The following is a 20,594-nucleotide window of genomic DNA, read 5'->3' on the forward strand; positions in this document are numbered from 1 at the left end:
GCAGTTTAATTGCCATCTTTGAATATGCAAAAGGATATACTTTTCAAATATATCACCTCTGACATACAGTTCCTGATATCTCTCTCCTTCATTTTCCTAATCTTTTCTTTCCCTTGTCATTTCTAGTAATTTCAGGGGAAGAAAAATCTCCTATTTTCCTTCTACACGAGTTCCACCATGATAAAGTACTTTATCTTTTAGAAAATATTTTTTTAGAGGCTCCTCTGCTAGGAAGTGTGTCATAAACAAGACAGAAGGGCCTCTGACCTCATGGGGCTCAATTCATCCTCCTTCTGCTGAAATGCAAAGCTACAGCTGACCCACCACCAGCTCCAAGTGCCTTAAGGGCCACACTGAGTCATATTATCTTGGAGAGAAATGCCAGAAGACAGAGTCTGCAGGATTTCAAAGTATGGTTACTTACAGCATAAATGGAAGCCAGCCTGTGTTGCCATTCCAACCTGAGAGCCCCAGTACTCACTTGTACATTCCAGGCGTTTGACATCTCGTGACGTCTCTAAGAAATATCGCCGAAGAACAAAGAAAATGATGCCAAGGGGAATCACAGGTATCGCAATCCAAGGAATCACTGCCACCATCACGATCACCACACCAATCACAAGAAGAAATGTCTGAAATAGCAAAAATAGATACAGAGGACTCCTTATCAAGTATACTTTTCAAAGGTAAATGTTAATGTGTTGTTCTGTTAGAATTAAACTCCTTTCCTCAAAAGATGTGTTGGAATTGTAAACAATTGCTTTTCCATCCAAAGAAATGAAATTATAGGTAGTCCTCATGATATTAATTGTGTATATATTATCAGTGTGTCAAATACACTGATAAGAATTTTCTATGTATTAGCTATTTTGATACACTCAGTAGCCCTATGAGGCAGGCATTACTACTTTTAACAGAGAGAATATTTGGAGCCCAGAGAGTAGGAGTTGAATCCCAAACTATCAGGGGTCAGTAAGTGTTACTGGAGAGATGAGTGAGCAGGTTTCACAGGTGAGGAATCCTGATGCCTCTGCTATGCATGTAGGGATACAGAAGTGGTTAATTATAAATTCGGTGTCCAGAAATGTAGGCAAAAGTTAAAATAACCTTTGCAAGTGAGAATTCCTCTTTCTAGGTTTTCTATGCATAGTTAACATTTAATGAGTGCACCGCGTATAGGGCCAAATATTTAAAACTGCACCGGTGCTAATTCGTTACCCCTCACATTAGCCATACTGATAATAGTATTATCTCATTCTACAGATGGAGATACATGAGGCACAGGGAGAGAACAAGCAACTTGATGGAGACTGCAAAGCATGATCCCAGGAGCTGGAGAGCCCAACTTATGAGCCATTATGACAGATTTAAACTTGCCTTCAACGTAACATATAGCGAACTTCTTATCATTATGATAAGTATGTAAAATGTCCATTTCAGAGGCTGATTATAATAACAGCAGATGCCATTAACCAGGTAGTTACTGTATGCAAGCCACTGTGCTAAGAGCTCCATGCACCTTCACTTAATCAGCACCACATTTCATGAGGTGATTTCATTTTGGGAAATGATCTGGTTCTAAAAACACAGCAAGTAGAATAGAAACTGAAGTCACTGGATGATGCTGATGCAGGTATCCATCTTTATCTGGGAAGTATGATTATCATGGTATATAACTTCAGGTAATAGGAATGCAGTCAACACTTAGTATCTGCCTGCTATGAAAGTGGGGTGGGGTGGTGGGGATGTGCAGATTCACATGGTCTGGGCCAAAGCCTCTGAAGTTTACAATATCAGATGGATATAAATCTATGGGGATCTACCCAAAGCATGGAGTGCTGGGTAAACACAGAGATAACATGTGAACTTTTTTTTTAGGATTCAAAGAAGACACTGAAGACAGAATTTCACAGGCTGGTTTGACAAACAGAACCAGTGGCATGAATAATCTGAAGATAGTAAATACAGGTGATGGAAAGTCGACCAAAATGGAGGTGGGCTGGGAATGCTGAGATGCTTGTCTGGGTTAACATCAGTTGTTCTGAGTCCTCTCAGCACCTGCACCTGCACCGCATGCTCACCAGCCCAGGGGACAGAGACAGTGATGTGTCTATAGCAAGAAATATGATAAGCCAGAAGTAAGTGACCCAAGTCTTGATGCCCCAAGATAAAAGGGAAATCACTATGTTGATATGTTTATAACCCATTTGGAGTATACCATTTGGGAATTCTATCTGAAGTCTATGAAGCCATATGAATAAATGAAAGAACATTCTTGGATTAAATCTTTCATTTGAGAGTACATGGTGACTTTTCACAATTGAGAATAATTATTTAGTTTGCAGAGAATGATAATATATACCTAGAGTGGAAATTCATTAGCTTAGTATTGTGCTGAGATACAGTTTAAAGTAAGCCTTCTTGAATATTAACAGGGAGGGTAGAACTCTACACCTACTGTCATTCTCAGTAAAAACTAGGATATAACAAAAACAGAACACGTTATTGGTGGTGGAAATTAAATGAGACAATGCATAAAAGGACTTACCACTTCATGCATAACAAATAGACACTCTAACTTCATTATTACCACCCTTCAGTGTGCTCTGAATGCCAGATCCAGGAGCATGGATGGTGTACTAGTAGATTTATGGGTACAAAGAATCTTAAGAATCTCATGACATTAGATCCTAAGAGGCCACTCATTCTCAACACTGGAATAGCTTAGTCCTATTCAAGGACATATCAGAGCAGGTGCTATTTTTCTTAGATGTGGTGATGATGCAACATGTACCAAAGTGATCGTGGTTTTTCTCTGATCACGGTGAAAACTGTATCTGAGGTCTATTTTATTTGAAGATGGACTTTTTAAAACTAGACCAATAAACCTCATGCCTATTACAATTTCTATCCTCTCTGTATTTTCCTCTCAACTCTAGACTTTCCAAAGATTGATAATCTTAGGGATACGGAAGCAAGTCAATATTTTTTGAGATTTTTCTTTTCTCATTCCATATCTTTCTGTTTCAAGCTTTGCTTTTGTTTGGTGAAGACTTACTGTTATCAACTGATGAGTGTTTCTGGGAGACTAAGTAAAAAAATGGTAGACATTTGAACCAAAAAAATCAAATCAGATTCTTCAGTACTGTCCAAAGAGAAAATCAACTTAACATTTTCTATTTCATGTACTATGAACTGGTATATTCATACCAATGGAAGTACAAAAGCTAGATTGTGTACACTAGTGACCCCAGGAATTCAATTGTGTCCACTCCAGGTTGGCATTCTTGGTGCAAGAAAGGTTAGGACATCAGGATGACTAAGACAGAGGTTAGGATATCAGGTTGACTAAGACAGAGGACCTGTCACCTATGGAAGGAAGCCTAAAGAGCACCTTTCATCCTCAAAAAGGATGCTGTCCTGTGAGTAGCTTTTTCTGATAACTCACTGGCATCTAGATGAATTGTAAATGAAGTATATACAAAAGCAGTAAAGGAAAAGAAAATAATGCTTGTGAAAAATGTTTATGGTTTTGTTAAAAACCTGTCCAATCAAAAAATTTGAAAAACAAGACACTGCTTTATTACTAGTGCCCATGGCAAATTTTCTCATAATAGTGAAGAATTCCACAATTCTCAAGATCTAGCTAACCAAAAGAAATGGTGGTTACCCCACCTCCTAAAGATCAAAAACAGATAACATTTCACTAGGCTTGCCATGTGTCCCTCATCTCAAGTATTTCACAGGCTTTATTAAGTTTCATTCCATTAAATCTGAGTAGGAGGAATGATTCTCTCCATTTACAAAGCAGGAAATTCATGCTCAAAGAGGTTTACTGACTTGCCCATCAGGTAATTCAGTCATTTTGACCCCAACCCTGTTCTTTTAATTTCTGCCTGATACTGTATCCCATATAGTGATAAAATAGATAAAATTCACATTTAAAATTAACATATAGATACACTCCTGTCTACATTTTCTAATTTTGTAGGGTTTCTTGGGGTCATATCTGGTCTTTCCCATGATGAAACCAGTCCTAGAATATCAGCTAACCAGTGAATAACAACGTACTCAGCTCATAGACTGATGAATAAAAGGTCTTAAAAGTGCTCCCTAATAGAAGGCCCTAATGTGTCAATTTAAGACTATTCTTTAAATAAAAAAATAAACTTTCATAAGAAAGTTCTAATCCAAGAAAGCAAAATAACTTGAGAAGAAAACTCCAATGTAATTTCAGTAAATACTTAAACTCCAAAGACACAGAATGAGGCTGAGTAGTTTAAATACTCAACAGCTGCATTTGGATGGTGTAAAAACCATTAAAATTTCACCAAAAAGTCTCTCCCTATAGAATTAACACTGTATTCTAATACTGCAGATTTTAACATCCTCCTTTCACAAGCACAGTTTGAAATACAAAGCCCTGTTTATCTTCTTGGCATTTAACTTCCAAACTGCTTGCAGTCCTTTGAAAGAAAGAAAAGAAAGTGAAGTCACTCAGTCATGTCCGACTCTTTGTGACCCCATGGGCTGTAGCCCTCCAGGCTTCTCCATCCATGGGATTTTCCAGGCAAGAATACTGGAGTGGGTTGCCATTTCCTTCTCCAGGGGATCCTCCCGACTCAGGGATCGAACCCAGGTCTCCCGCACTATACGCAGATGCTTTGGCATCTGAGCCACCAGGGAAGTCCCAACAATCCTTTAGGAGTTCCTAAGTATCTACCTACACCTTAGTTTAGGGATTTTGTTCCTGATAGTCTCTGTGAAGCTTGTGCCAAAGAACATGTTTTCTACAAACATCACTAAAAATGTATCCTTTTTATTTTATGCAAATAAATATGCCATCCATACTCTTGGCTCCCTCCATTCTTATCTGAATTCTTTCTTGCTTGCTATCATGCTTACATTAAACCCAATGTGAAATATATATTTAATCACTTAATCAGTAGACAGTATTTTTATTATCTGTTTGCAGTAATAAAAAATAAAATTAGGATCACTAAGGTTTCTAATACTTCAAAAGAATTTCTGAGCTTTTAAGTCTGTGTTAGACTCTTCTTAAAAATCCTGTTTTAAGCTGTGGTAAGTATAAATCATCCAGATTGACTGAAATTCTTACTGATTTTGTAAAATATATAACTTAAGTGAAATAAACAAAGCAAGACTCACTTCTTGGCAAGAAAACAAGGTAAGATTTCCTTGTGATGCAGAGAGGAAAAAAATGACACTATACGATAGATCCTTATTAGTTTTCTATCTTATAGTAGCTTGCACATATCAATTGCAATCTCTCAACTAGATCCATCTTAAAATTTTTCTGAAAATAGTATATTAAATTGAAGTATGTAGAAGAATGGAAATAAGAAAAAAATAGTAGAAAACTATCTTCTAAGCAGAAAAATCAACACACACAACATGGATCTTGAAAGCACTAAGAAATGTCAAATAAAAAAAAGAAAAGAAAAGAGAGAGAAATTATCATTAACATGAACTAAAAGAGAATAAGGAAAGAGATACCATAAGCATAAAAATAAGATATAATAAACTTTGTGCTGATAAATTTTAAAATTTTTAATGGAAAGGACAAATGTCTTAAAAAGTGACATACAAAGATTGACATAATAACACACGAAACCTGAATTAATTCCATACTGATTTAGAATTTGAACCCATAATTTTGAAATTTCCCACAGAAAAAAATTTTTAGGCCCAGAAGTCTTCACAAATACACTGTGCAAAAAAAATTGTACCGAACTCTTTCAAGAGAATTTGAGTCCAATACTACTATCATGATAAAAAACAACAACAACAAAAAAAAAACAGACAAACATCAGAAGAGAAAAGAATTGCAAACCAAATTGTGTTAGGAACATCAAAGAACATACCAATAAAATGAATATAACAATATAAAAGAGGTAATAATGCCATAATCAAACTTGGCTGGGCAAACCCCGAATCCACAGGGCCCACTGTTACAAAGGACAGGCTGGAAGTCTTGGGCAGGAGTTGATGCTGTTGTACACAGGCAGAATTTCTCTTTTCTTTAGGGAAGCCTTATCTCTTAAAGCCTTTCAACTGACTGAACTGTGCCCACCCAGACTATTTAGGATAATCATCCTTACTTAAAATTAATTGATTATGGACTTCTATCATGTCTAGAAAATACCTATATAGCAACAGAAAGATTACTTCTTGAGTCAATAAACGATAATATTAGCCCAGCCAGGTGATACTTAAAACCAACCATCACAAAATGGAAATATTTCCCATATAACTTATGAGGCCTGCATAGTTCTGATACCAAAAGCTGAAAAAATATTTCAAGAAAAGACCAATATCCTTCATGAAGAACAGATACAAAAATTCCTGACTAAATATTAACAAATTATATATAGTGATACATTAAATAAAGATGATATATCAAGACCAAGTGGAGTTTATTCCAGGGATGTAAGTTTAGCCTTCAAATACCAATCATTATAATTCACATTAAAAGAGTAAATGTGAATAATCCTGTGATTATCTGAAGACATGAAAAAAAAAAAAGTTTTGTCCAAATTCAACATCTATTCTTGATTTTTTTAAAAAAAGTAAAATTACTGGCAAATGAGAAATTAAAGAAAATGTTTTTATCTGATAACAGATATCTACCTAAAAAAATACAGTTAACATCATTCCTAATGAAAGAACAGTGAAAGATTTTGTCTAAAAGTACAGAATGTCTCATCTCATCACTTCTATTCCATGCTGTACTCGAAGCTCTAGCCACAACCATAAGTCAAGAAGCAAAATAAACGTCATAAATACTGGAAATGAAGAAGTAAAACTGTCATTATTTACAGTTGACATAATTTTATATGTACAAAAATCCTACAGAATTTTAAAAAACAGCATAATCAACTCTAGGAAATGCAAACTGAATTCACAAATAAATCAGCTGTATTTTTATTTACTATCAACAAGTAGTTGAAAATGGTATTAAAACAATCCAATAATATAATGAAAAAAATCAACTATTCAGGAATACATTGAAACATGAAGTGCAAGATGTTGGTATTATACTAAAAATTGAAAACATTTCTGAAACTAAAGAAGACTTAAAAAAACAGAGAGATAACCATATTCACAATTGCACATTCAACACTGGTAAGACTCAGAATACTCAAGTAATCTACAGCTAAAATAAAATATTCATAAAATTCCCAGCAGGTTTTTATTAAAAAAAGAAAATTAAAAAGCCTTCTAAAATTTACACAGAAAAGTAAAGAAACCAGAATGATCAAGACAATTGTGACAAAAGTACAAAGTTAGAGGTCTTAAATTACTGGATTACAAGTCTTACTAAAATGTACAATAACTAAGACTGCAGTATTGTATAAGGATAAGCAGATTAAGGAAAAAAAATAGATATAGACACAGACTTCTTCAGATACAAATGACTGTTAACCAAGGTGCCAATATTAAATAAATTACCTGAGATTTCATTTAAGGGAATGAGATGGGATTAGATGAGAAAAAGTATATGGAATAAACAATTTAGAAGTAATAAAAATAAAATGATTAAGAATCTTCTAAGGTTTATAAAATATACCAGGATATTATCGAAAATGAGTTCAAACACACTTGGCACTAACTGCATCCTTTAAACAAAACTAAACAGCTTCCTTCAAGGCTTTTCCCAACCCTACTCTCAGTTGATGACAGAGAGAAAAGACTGGTGGAACTGGGAACTCAGCTTCCCCTCCTCCCTCACCCCAGGGGCCTTTTCCTCTCATCTGGGATCAAAGGTCACCTCCTAGAAGCTCCACCCACCTCCTGGGCAGGCTCCCTAACTGCCTCCAGCCTCACACCCAGTTTGCCTTCCAGAATTTCCTCCAGGGTGCTTGCAAAATTGGTATTCCAAAGGCAGCAAGTGGTGAATCTCTGGATATCACTCTCCCCTTGGTGGCTGAGGAGACCCCTAAGGGGAGGGCTTTGTACCAACTCACCCAGTACCTCAGGGCCTCAACCCTAATCCTTGTTTGTTGAAGGGAAGGAGGGAGAGAGGGAAATACCACCCAGCTCACACACCCCAATAGCAAAGAGAGATTAAGAAAGCCATCCTCAGTGATCAATACAGAGAAATAGAGGAAAACAATAGAATTGGTAAGACTCAAGATCTCTTCAAGAAAATAAGAGGTAACAAGGGAATATTTCATGCAAAGATCAGCACAATAAAGACAGAAATGGTGTGGACCTAACAGAAGCAGAAGATATTAAGAAAATGTGGCAAGAATACATGGAAGAACTATACAAAAAAGATCTTAATGACTCAGATAACCATGATGGTGTGATCATTCACCTAGAGCCAGAAATCCTGGAGTTCGAAGTAAACTGGGCCTTAGGAAGCATCGCTATGAACAAAGCTAGTGGAGGTGATGGAATTCCAGTTGAGCCATGTCATATCTTAAAAGAGGAAGCTGTGAAAGTGCTGCATTCAATAAACTAGCAAATTAGGAAAACTCAGCAGTGGCCACAGGACTGGAAAAGGTCAGTTTTCATTCCAAGCTCAAAGAAAGGTAATGTCAAAGAATGTTCAAACTACAACACAAATGCACTCATCTCACACTCTAGCAAAGTAATGCTCAAAATTCTCCAAGCCAGGCTTCAATAGTACTTGAACTGAGAACTTCCAGATGTTAAAGCTGGGTTTAAAAAGGCAGAGGCAGATCAAATTGTGAACCTCCGTTGGATCACAGAAAAAGCATGAGAGTTCCAGAAAAACATCTACTTCCGCTTTATTGATTACACCAAAGTCTTTGTGTGGATCACAACAAAGTGTGGAAAATTCTTCAAGAGATGGGAATACCAGACCACCTTACCTGCCTCCTGAGAAACCTGTATGTAGGTATAAAGCAACAGTTAGAAATGGACATGGAACAAAGGACTGGTTCCAAATTGGGAAAGAGTATGTCAAGGCTGTATATTGTCATCCTGGTTATTTAACTTATATATAGAGTACATCATGTGAAATGCCGGGCTGGATGAAGAACAAGCTGGGAACAAGATTGCTGGGAGAAATATCAATAACCTCAGATATGCAGATAACACCACCCTTATGGCAGAAACCAAAGAGGAACTAAAGAGCCTCGTGATAAAAGTGAAAGAGAAGAGTGAAAAAACTGACTTAAAACTCAACATTCAAAAACAAAGATCATGGCATCTGGTCCCATCACGTCATGGCAAATAGATGGGAAAACAATGGAAACAGTGACAGACTTTATTTTCTTGGGCTGCAAAATCACTGCAGATGGTGACTGTGGCCATGAAATTAAAAGACACTTGTTCCTGGGAAGAAAAGCTATGACCAACCTAGACAGCATATTAAAAAGCAGAGATATTACTTTGCCAACCCAGTTCCATCTAGGCAAAGCTATAGTTTTTCCAGTGGCCATGTATGGATGTTAGAGTTGGACCATAAAGAAAGCTAAGGGACAAAAAATTGATGCTTTTGAATGGTGGTGTTGGAGAAGACTCTTGAGAGTCCCTTGGACTGCAAGGAGATCAAACCAGTCAATCCTAAAAAAAAAAAAATCAGCCTTGAATATTTATTGGAAGGATTGATGCTGAAGCTGAAGCTCTACCACTTTGGCCACCTGATGCAAAGAACTGACTCATTAGAAAAGACCCTGATGCTGGGGAAGATTGAAGGCGGAAGGAGAAGGGGACGACAGAGGATGAGATGATTGGATGACATGTCTGACTCAATGGACATAAGTTTGAGCAAGCTCCGGGAGTTGGTGATGTATAGGGAAGCCTGGCATGCTGCAGTCCTTGGGGTTGTAAAGTTGGACATGACTGAACAACTGAACTGAGAACACAATATAAACTGATTAGAACCAAATAGGTCCAAGATAGTGAATGAGTCAAATTCCACTAGACCTTGTGCCTCAGAGTATGCTCATTGTAACACATCTGCAAGCTAAATGACACACCTACAGGCATCATGATAGTTCCAAGGCCAAACATAAAGGTCAAAAAGTGGGCAATGGCCCAATTCCTGAAAATCCCCATGCCTTTCCAAAAATAGTAGGAATACTCCTTCCACTCATTAGTCTATGAAATTCAATTCAGTCGTTCAGTTGTGTCGGAGGTATCCCTGTCCCTCTTTCCATCATGCAAAAACATGGGACAGATTCTGAGTCTGAGGGTTAACCTACCATGTGCTATACACACAGTGGAAACCCAACCCTGGCCTAGCTTGCAATAGCAAAGAAACAGAACCTTTCATAAAATCTTTTCAAAATAATTAATAATAAGTGTGAAAATATGACACTTTTTAGGGAGAGACTGCTTCTGGGGATAAATTATGGATAAACCCAGCAAGACACATTTATAAATAAGTTTGCATTAAAAAATCAGACATTTTTGCAATAAACGTCTTCTGAGTCTCAGCTTTTTTCTCATTGGTAAACTTATTTCTCATTGGCAACCTTTGCCCATGGGCTACACTGTCTGCAGTCAGATGTTCATTTCTGCATTTCTGAGCGTAGTTTTTGATAAATGCATTTCATTTCAAAAATAGACCATTGTAAATGAAGAAAGTCCCCACAATCTGATCACTGAAAAGTAGACAGAATTAAATAACAGAAAAAACATCCTAAATGAGCAACAGAACTGAATGAGGAGATGAGAGTTGACATGACCCAATATCATTCTTTAGAACCTCAAGTTCACAGACAAAACAAAAGCTGGATAGAAGGTATTTCTGTAGGATTATTGGTTTTCTTTTTTTCTTTTTTTTAAGACATCTTGAGACAGAGCAATCAGGTATGAAAAGAAAAGCTGCTTATATAAACAAGAAAGACATTTTCTGAGATGACTTTGATCCCATACTCAAATTATTAATTTACACCTACTTGCCTTTAAAGGCTTTATATCTTTCAGAATTGCTCCCTATCATCCTTGTTAAAGGATATTTTCACCTTATCATTACTAATATTTTCTTCGTAAGTAACCATGCCTGGCTTTATCCAAAAATAGTGGTGCAGTAAATATTTGACCTTAATGGAAATACAATGCATAATTTAGCTCATCTGTGCTATCTTTCCATGAGAGGTGATTATTTCTACATGATGAAATGTGCTCACAGTAAGGGGAATCCACACCAGACACCTGGAAGGCAGAGGGAGAACCACTTACCTAGCATGTCACTGCTTCAGACCAACCTTGATGTGACTGCGGAGCCACTCCTGATCCAGGTATTACTCATGTTAACTCAGCCTCCCAATCAGAACTGTACCTTTCTTTTTTTTTTTTTTTAATTTTTAAAAATTTTTTATTTTATTTATTTATTTATTTTTTTATTAGTTGGAGGCTAATTACTTCACAATATTTCAGTGGGTTTTGTCATACATTGATATGAATCAGCCATAGATTTACCTTTCTTTTACAAACACAGCTTCTTACTGAAGATAATAGTACACACTGCCAGGCTGAAAGGCCCACCCTCAGCCCCTGAGCAAAGAAACAGGCACTCTCCTCTTCCCTGTAAGAACTCTGATGGGACTGTTACGTTACCTGGATGAAATCAAGAAACGTCAAGGGCAGCAAGTCATCCAAATGCCCAATGTCTTTGGAGAAAAGATTTAAAATTCTGCCTGTGTGAACAGGATACGAGAAATTATTTATTTCCCCAAAAAAGGCCCTTTAAGAGAAACAATTCATGAACAAATCAAAAATTTTGGCATGTATATTTAATATATTACAAATTCATATGAAATAAGCAGATGTCAGTAAATAAAACAAAGAGAGAGAGAGAGAAAAAAAATACATGATATCAAAAGAGAAACAAAAATATCCCCAAATGGCAGTGGGTGGGGAGCTGAAATTGAGCCCTGGTTTTTAAACAAATGGGGGGAAATCTTGTGGCAGTACTGGGAAGGGTTATTCGATTTCCAAATATTCACTCCCTTTAGATCCATCCCATCTAAGACTCATTCCAGTTGCTAAGTTTATAAATAAACAGTTGCAAAATACTTGAATTAATCCTTAGTTCAGTTCAGTCGCTTAGTCGTGTCCAACTCTTTGCGACCCCATGGACCACAGCACGGCCAGGCCTCCCAGTCCATCTCCAACTCCTGGAGTTTATCCAAACTCATGTCCATTGAGTCGGTGATGCCATCCAATCATCTCATTCTCTGTTGTCCCCTTCTCCTCCCGCCTTCAATCTTTCCCAGAATCAGGGTCTTTTCAAATGAGTCAGCTCTTCTCATCAGGTGGCCAAAGTATTGCAGTTTCAGCTTCAATATCAGTCCTTCCAATAAACACTCAGGACTGATCTCCTTTAGGATGGACTGGTTGGATCTCCTTGCAGGCCAAAGGACTCTCAAGAGTCCTCCAACACCACAGTTCAAAAGCATCAATTCTTCGGCACTCAGCTTTCTTTATAGTCCAACTCTCACATTCATACATGACTGGAAAAACCAGAGTCTTGACTAGATGGACCTTTGTTGGCAAAGTAATGTCTCTGCTTTTTAACATGCTGTCTAGGTTGGTCATAACTTTCCTTCTAAGGAGTAAGCATTTTTAAATTTCATGCAATGATTTTGGAGCCCCCAAAAAATAAAATCAGCCTCTGTTTCCACTGTTTCCCCATATATTTGCAATGAAGTAATGGGACCAGATGTCATGATCTTAGTTTTCTGAACTTAAGCTTTAAGCCAACTTTTTCACTCTCCTCTTTCAGTTTCATCAAGAGGCTCTTTAGTTCTTCACTTTCTGCCATAAGGGTCTTGTCATCTGCATATCTGGGGTTATTGATATTTCTCCCACCAGTCTTGATTCCAGCATGTGCTTCATCCAACCCAACATTTCTCATGATGTACTCTGCATATAAGTTAAATAAGCAGGGTGACAATGTACAGCCTTGACACACTCATTTGGAACCAGTCTGTTGTCCCATGTCCAGTTCTAACTGTTGCTTCCTGACCTGCATACAGATTTCTCAAGAGGCAGATCAGGAGGTCTGGTATTCTCATCACTTTCAGAATTTTCCACAGTTTATTGTGATCCACACAGTCAAAGGCTTTGGCATAGTCAATAAAGCAGAAATAGATGTTTTTCTGGAACTCTCTTGCTTTTTCTATGATTCAGCAGATGTTGGCAATTTGATCTCTGTTTCCTCTGCCTTTTCTAAAACCACTTTGAACATTTGGAAGTTCACGGTTCACATATTGCTGAAGTCTGGCTTGGAGAATTTTGAGCATTACTTTACTAGCGTGTGAGATGAGTGCAATCATGTGGTAGTTTGAGCATTCTTTGGCATTGCCTTTCTTTGGGATTTGAACGAAAATGTACCTTTTCTAGTCCTGTGGGCACTGCTGAGTTTTCCAAATTTGCTGACATATTAAGTGCAGCACTTTCATGGCATCATCTTTTAGGATTTGAAATAGCTCAACTGGCAGTCCATCACCTCCACTAGATTTGTTCATAGTCATCCTAAATGTTACACTAATTTCCTTTAGTTGCCAAAATTAATTTTGGTAAGTGATACTGTTTCAAATAAAGATAATTATAATCTCTCTGTGATTTTTTTCCCTTATTATGGTACACAGAGCTTCACATTTTAGACAATTGCAAATTTCTGCCATTTCCAACTTGTGAATTTACTAGTGGGGTAGTAAGTCTTTATTTTCAGATATGCAGCAGGTGTGACAAACACAAGACTAAAGCATAAGCATCCAAGGAGACCAGAAATATATACACAGGTAACAGGAATATTACTTAACCAGGAAAAGTCATTTATCATCACCAATTTTATTTCCTTTCTCAGAATCCACAAAAACAATATATCCTAAATGCTGCAGGATTGGAAGATGAGAACTAACCTCTAATAAATATCCAGTGTGAACTAAAAATGCCACCTTTCATATCAGTAAGTAAAGGATGCTGTAGTTATCAGACACTGCAGTCATCCTCCAATGGTGTACTCTGAAGAAACTCAGGATGAAAAAAACACAGGACACTGGTCCCAGATAGTTGAGATGCACATCAGAGAAACTATTTCAGTGAGCCTAGACTCTTGCATCTTCCCATATACAGAAAAAGTACTAAATTCCCTAACTTGAGATATCATCTTTTCTTTTATTAATGCTAATCTTTTGATGTTCCACCTACTTGGTCTTTATTGCAAAAACTCCTATATTTGTTGGTTCCCCACCTTGCTTCTTCAAAGCAGTATCTCAGAGTTATCTAGATGCTGTGTCCCAGGCTTAAGTCCTCAGTTTTGTCTACTGAATAAAACATAACTCTCAACTTTTAGGTTGTGCTTTTTTTTTTTTTTTTTTTTATCAGACAACACTAGTCTTTTTAATGATTAAATTTAAAGAAATTGAAGTAACACACATACACAAATACACAGCATATTTTGTGATGGCAACTCTTGAGAAATACATTATCTAGGATCCTGAACTTCATTTGCAATTAAGCCTTCAGGAAACCAGCCTGCAGGTGGGACATGGGACCACTACCTGCTCTTCCCAAACTCTATCAGAGGTGACTTCCTCCAGAGTTCCTCATATCAAGCTTTAACCAGACAATGAATGAGCAGGGGCTGGGGACTGAGTTTCTCCTGCTGGGGTGAGCTGGCTCTGCTGTCCCCACAAGGTGTCTGGCTCACTGGAAGCACTGGGTGCCCACACCAGGAGCTGGAGCCACTGGAGGCTTTCTCCCTTGGCCAGGTCAGACCTTTACAGGCTGACCCTCAATTTTCCTATCTCAGGCTTAGGAAGTACAGATGTCAGAAACTATCTTTTAGTGACATCTTTGTCAGTATGTGACAACTTTTCTGAACCTCTAAGCATACCTGATTTAGAGGATGGCTCTCAGGATTAAATGGACTCATGCAGGTGAAAGAACCCAGTCACAATGACAGGTGCTTCAACAGGTGCTCAACCACTAACATGAGATGATGACTCTGACCCCAGCATGGCCATGGTTCTGCAGTATCATGTTACCTGGGCAAGTCCACCAGGCACTAGAGGAGGGTCCACTTTCAGGAGTGCTGGGGGAGGCTAGAGAGTCAGCACTTCCTCCAAGCTGCCAAATGATGCCCTTTCTGCTATTGCCCAGACCACAATTGGAGGGGCAAGAGGTTGGATTATTATTTAACCAGTCCTGCTTTAGGAACATTAACATCAGATGAACAAACATTAAAGGCATAGTTTAAATGCTTGTAATTTCTTTGATAGGAAAAATGCAACTTTTTAACATAGCCAGATTCAGAAACACTGCAGGTTCAATTTGGCTCAGAACGTGTTGAAAGCAATGTTAGAACTTTTCTGGCTGAAAAGTCTACTCAGAGATGAACAGTGTATGACAACCACCCCTTTACCACTTTCACCAGATATGGGAATCTTAAGGTCTTAGAGACCCAGGGTTGACGAATAGTGTAAAATACAAGGAAAACAAAAAAAAAAAAAAAAAAAGACAGAGAGAGATTGAAACCATTTCCCCTCACATTGATCACAAAAACTGAACAGAATGTCATAGATCATCAAAAAACTAAAGTCTTATTCATCAATGAACTGAGTGTAGAAAATGTGAGATTGGAAAGTTCAATAGTTACCTCCTTGCACTAAGAAACATTAAGAGAATGTATAATGTTTACAGAATATTTCATAGGGCTTTGGGATAGACTGCTGTAACCAGACCTGTGATTTCAAATTCACAGTCTCATAGTATTAAAGTTTTCTCAAAAATTTCCAGATAAAATCCTGATGATGAACTCCTTTCACACACATGCCATGACTCTTCAACCAATGACATGTGGCCCCTGCTGTAGTATCCCCAGGAATGTAGAGGGAAGGGGGAATCATGTGAACGTGGGGAACCCAATCCATTTTCAGACTGTTCTGTTAGATGGGGCTTTCTCACATTTTATCAAAGCTTTCCTTCCTGGAACATCCAAAATCTGCTACTTATCCTGCCTTATAACCATACAAAGTGAATCTAATTTCTTTTGCTATGACAATCTTTCAATTCCTTGAAGGAAGTGAATCATAACCTTTACTGCATCTACTCCTTGGTGTCTCAATGATCCCTCGTAAGGAACAGTGTCCTATCTTGGCTGCAGCCTCTTGACCAGACTCACATGGGCGTCCTCAGTTAATGCCTTGTGTCCAGGTGGTGCAGTAGTAAAGAATCTGCCTGCTGATGCAGGGGATGTAAGAGATGAGGGCTCAGTCCCTGAGTCAGGATGATCCCTGGAGGAGGAAACAGCCACCCACTCCAGTATTCTTGCCTGGAAAATTCCACAGACAAAAGAGCCTGTTTGGCTACAGTCCATGGGATCACAAAAAGTTGGACACGGCTTAGCAACTGAGCACAACACACAGGAGTAACATCAATACCACAGACATCAGGGTAAATTTGTAACACCACCTCCCTCACCTTTCATATGATATAGTCAATCATAAAGCCAACAATCATGATTAATTCTGGAGGCCAGATCACATTTGGGACACGTGCATAATGAAAATCCACATGGCTCCCATGTGCACTGCACAGGTAGATCTGGGAAAACAACTAAGCAATATGTGCAAACAACTCTAAGAGGATAGCCCTTCTGACCCAGAAATTCCATCTCTAGGAACATGTCCCTAGAAGTCAATAAGTGCATCAAAGGGTTGAATGTGGCATATTTGTTGAGTCAGAAGTAGAAAAAACCTGAACAACAAGTCTGAAACAAGTCTATTATGTACTATGTTCAATTTTAATTTTTTTCTGTATGGTCTTTTCTTTCTACACTAACTGTGTATTACTTGTATAAAAAGTAAAGTATGGAGGGGACAGCAAGAGAAAGACTGGAGAAAAGAGGGGTAAGGGGAAGAAGGGGGTGGAAGGGAGAAGGGGTGAGGGAAAGAGGTATGGAGGGAGGGAGGTAGAGAGGAGGGGGGAGGGAGGTACACCCCCATCCCAAAGTCCATGGTATCCCAGAACCAATCAGGGTTTCCTAACTGCTCTGGTTCACAATTTCCTATCTTGCCCACAACACAGAACATCATGAGAGATGACACTGAACTTCTCAATATACAATGCTATTAAATGATCATATTTTAAGAACTGAGTCTACAATCTAAGCTGAAGTCAGTCTCCTCTAGGATTCTGACATATGACCCACACCCAGGACTCCTCACTGACTTATAACCAAGCTATAATTTAAAAGTTAGAAGTTCCCATGCCTAGTCTGGGTCTTTTTTAAAAAATGACAAAAAATGACATGTATAGTTACACATCATAAAATCTGAAAGTATATTTTTATTGAGATATATTTTATATCTCACAAAAATAATCCAAGTGTATGATGAATTTTAGTAACTTTACTGAGTGATGCAACCTCACCAAAAATCAGTTTTAAGACATTTTTATGCCCCCATCTCAGCTTTAGGTAACCACCAATCTACTTTCTTCCTCTATAAATTTACCTTTTCAAGACACAACATACAAATGGGATTATAAAATATGTGGTCTCTGGGTCTGGCGTTTTTCATTTAGCATAATGTTCTTGAGTTTCATCCACTATGTAGTGTGTGTCTCTTTGAGTCCCAGTCTTTACCACAGAAGTGATCTTAGGCACCAGGGGAAAAAAAAGACCCCATATCAAGCCACACCTGACTTTAAGGGTGAAGATGCATTTTTTGAACTCTACATCTCCTCTACAGTATCGTCAACTTTTTGACATGTGCCTATGGTTGGCTTCACTAATGGTTCTAGGACCTAATTCTTTTGATAAGAATAGGCCATTGGTTTAACAGTCCTACAGAGAGTCAGAAGCCAAGAGTTCTGGATCAAGACCAGGCTCTGAGTCCAGTAGAATGTGGAGGGGTGGGTGGGGAAGATAATAAAAGATCCATTGTCCTGGTGAGAAGTGGGGCCCATGTCCAAGAGCCTACTGAGAAAGAACAGAGTCCCTCCAAAGGGGCAAAGAAAATACACCTGTACCTTTTAGGTACCGTGCAAGGGGGTGAGGCAAAATTGGTCCAATGGAGAGGGTGTTCAGTGGAGCCTAGATATGATCACCAGCCTGAAAACGACCCCTGTGTGCATGGAGGAGTCACTAAGGGAGGTGGGCCAGACTGGACTTCCTGCATCATCTGACACAAACTAATTCAGCTCAGACTAGCCTAAGGACAGAAGCAGGAGGTGTAGAAGCCTGGCAGCTCCATAGTTCCTTTGTCTTTGTTATTAGAATAGGTCATCAATATGGGAGCTGCTCAATGAATGTCATGAAACAGGAGAAGTAACAGGAGTTAGGAAACCATCAGTGACAAAAACCACCAAGTACTGGTCCTTCTCTGGCCCTAAGCAGCAAGAGACCTTTAGGCAACTCATCCAACCTCCGCTGAGAGGCAAATTGCTTACCTGTAAAATGAAGATGATAACATGCACAGGAAAAAAACAACATGATGATAAAAGAGATTATGCTTATGCAGGCACCTTCTAGATTATGGAGTAGTGCACATTTGCAAGGTGCTATTCATATTATCCTCATGAGATTTTAGAGCTTTAAGGACCATGAAGGTCACCAAGACTAGTAATTTCCAAAGTTTGTGTTTGTAGCATCAGACTTGACAGAAATGCCTTGGAGAATGAGGGAGAAGAGGAAGTGGAGGCCAAGTTCATCCAGCTTCAGACCCCTAGTCCATCTCCCTTACTGTCCCATCCCTCCCAAACAGTCCCTTACATCCATCTGGACATTTACAGAGAGATGTCATTTGAAGTAAGAGTTCTTCAGCAAACAGAAATGATCAAATCCTTCTGTAGATCAAGTTGCTGGAGACAGAGGAGACAAGGAACAACTTTGTTCAGGGTGATGCAATATTTCATCATGGGGTGGGTGCTCTACTGTCAAACCAGTAGAGAGAGTAGGCATGGAAACCCCACTTTTCAGCTCAACTTCCTGCAATATCATTTGCTGCCTCATTTTATTCTAAAGATAGTGCCACTGATCATTTATTCTTTTTCTTGTTCTCTTGCTAAATTTCACTCACTTTCATTACAATGATTTCTTGTTGCTTATGCATCCCAAGCTGTATCTACTTTTCTGACCTCTACCTTGGACACTTAACTGTCCTACAGAACATCTTAGACTCAACACATCTAAACTGAACAGAAGCCTTTGAAGTTGACCCACAACTACCCACAACCAACTTCTCAGACTCTGCCTTAGACCTGTGCCAAAATACCCATCATGAAAACTTTTTACTCACTTTTAACTTCTCTTGATCTCACATTCTCACCCAAAGGTCTCACCTCGTCATTTAAAATAATCTCATTTACCTTCTTCTTTGGTGAATCATATATATCATTTTTTAGGAGTAGTGAGGTGAGAAGAGACAAAAGAGAGGTACCCACCTTATCTTCCTTGATACTATATCCTTATCCTGATGGAGTGGGGGGGGGGGGGAGAAGGGCTTCTCTCTCTCTCTTATGGTGAGTAAAAAAGTCCTAAAAAAGTCCTCAGCCCCCACCCTCTATGTCTAGATCTCATCCTTAGCCCTTTCTTCTCCCTGCAACTCTTACTGACAAACAGAGCTCCCAGTAATCTGCCACTCACTTGAACTCCTTTATCTTTAGTGGATGGGCTTGGAATAACTGTGCTGCCCTCTCAGGAACCCTCCACAGCCCTGGCCACAGCTAAGTGACAAAAAGTCCTAACCCACCGACTAGCCACAAAGACATTCTGATTTCCCCCCTAAAGAACTATAAGGCCAGGAGAGAAGCAGGAAAGAGGAGTAAACCAACCACACTCAGCAAAGGTGAGAGGCAAAAGGGCATGGAACATGCATGAGCCCTGTGACAATGGCCTCAGCCCCCATGAGCATTCCAGCTCCATGAGATGCCCATTTCCTTTCCATCAAACCCGCTTCCTCTGAACTAACCTGGGTGGATTCAGCTCCTAGCAACCGAAACTTCTGGACTAGAAAAGTCACCCCAGGTACAAGAGACTTGCATTCTAAAATCAGTTGAGGACATAATAGATTTCTATAAAGTAAAACTTTCAGATTACTAACTACATTTTAAATAGCAAAACATATTTTAATCATTTTGGTAGAACTTTTTTCATGTGGACAAGAAAATTTGGTCATCTTTTAATGTAATTTCCATATGCAGAAATTTTAATTTACAGAATTAAAATTTACAGAATACTGAATATAGTTCCCTGTGCTATTAACAGGATCATCTTAAAAGATACAGAGTATATAAGTACAGCTTTATATGATCAATTCAGTTCAGTTCAGTCACTCAGTCATGTCCAACTCTTTGCAGCCCCATGAACCGCAGCACACCAGGCCTCCCTGTCCATCACCAACTCCTGGAGTTCACCCAAACTCATGTCCATTGAGTCAGTGATACCATACAACCATCTCATCCTCTATCATCCCCTTCTCCTCCTGACCTCAATCTTTCCCAGAATCAGGGTCTTTTCAAATGAGTCAGCTCTTCTCATCAGGTGGCCAAAGTATTGCAGTTTCAGCTTCAACATCAGTCCTTCCAATGAAAACCCAGGACTGATCTCCTTTAGGATGGACTGGTTGGATCTCCTTGCAGGC

The 20,594-nt window shown here is 38.6% G+C and overlaps 1 protein-coding gene across 6 annotated transcripts in view; it reads right to left on the reverse strand.

Moving 5' to 3' along the window:
* The window catches only part of LOC122686751 (ATP-binding cassette sub-family C member 4-like), a 2,082,459-nt gene that overhangs the window by 1,379,364 nt on the left and 682,501 nt on the right, over positions 1-20,594 (reverse strand). The window contains exons 20-21 of one of the 6 annotated variants that reach the window (XM_043891993.1): positions 11,560-11,639; positions 482-632 (exon numbers count right to left, since the gene is read on the reverse strand). The exons of 4 other annotated variants lie outside the window; for them this stretch is intronic. In XM_043891993.1, coding sequence (XP_043747928.1) covers positions 482-632; positions 11,560-11,639 — 231 coding nt within the window. The remainder of the gene's footprint in view (positions 1-481; positions 633-11,559; positions 11,640-20,594) is intronic. One more of the 6 variants, XM_043891989.1, reaches the window with a different exon arrangement.

This window comes from Cervus elaphus, chromosome 30 (assembly GCF_910594005.1).
Source record: "Cervus elaphus chromosome 30, mCerEla1.1, whole genome shotgun sequence".
Classification (NCBI taxonomy): Eukaryota; Metazoa; Chordata; class Mammalia; order Artiodactyla; family Cervidae; genus Cervus; species Cervus elaphus.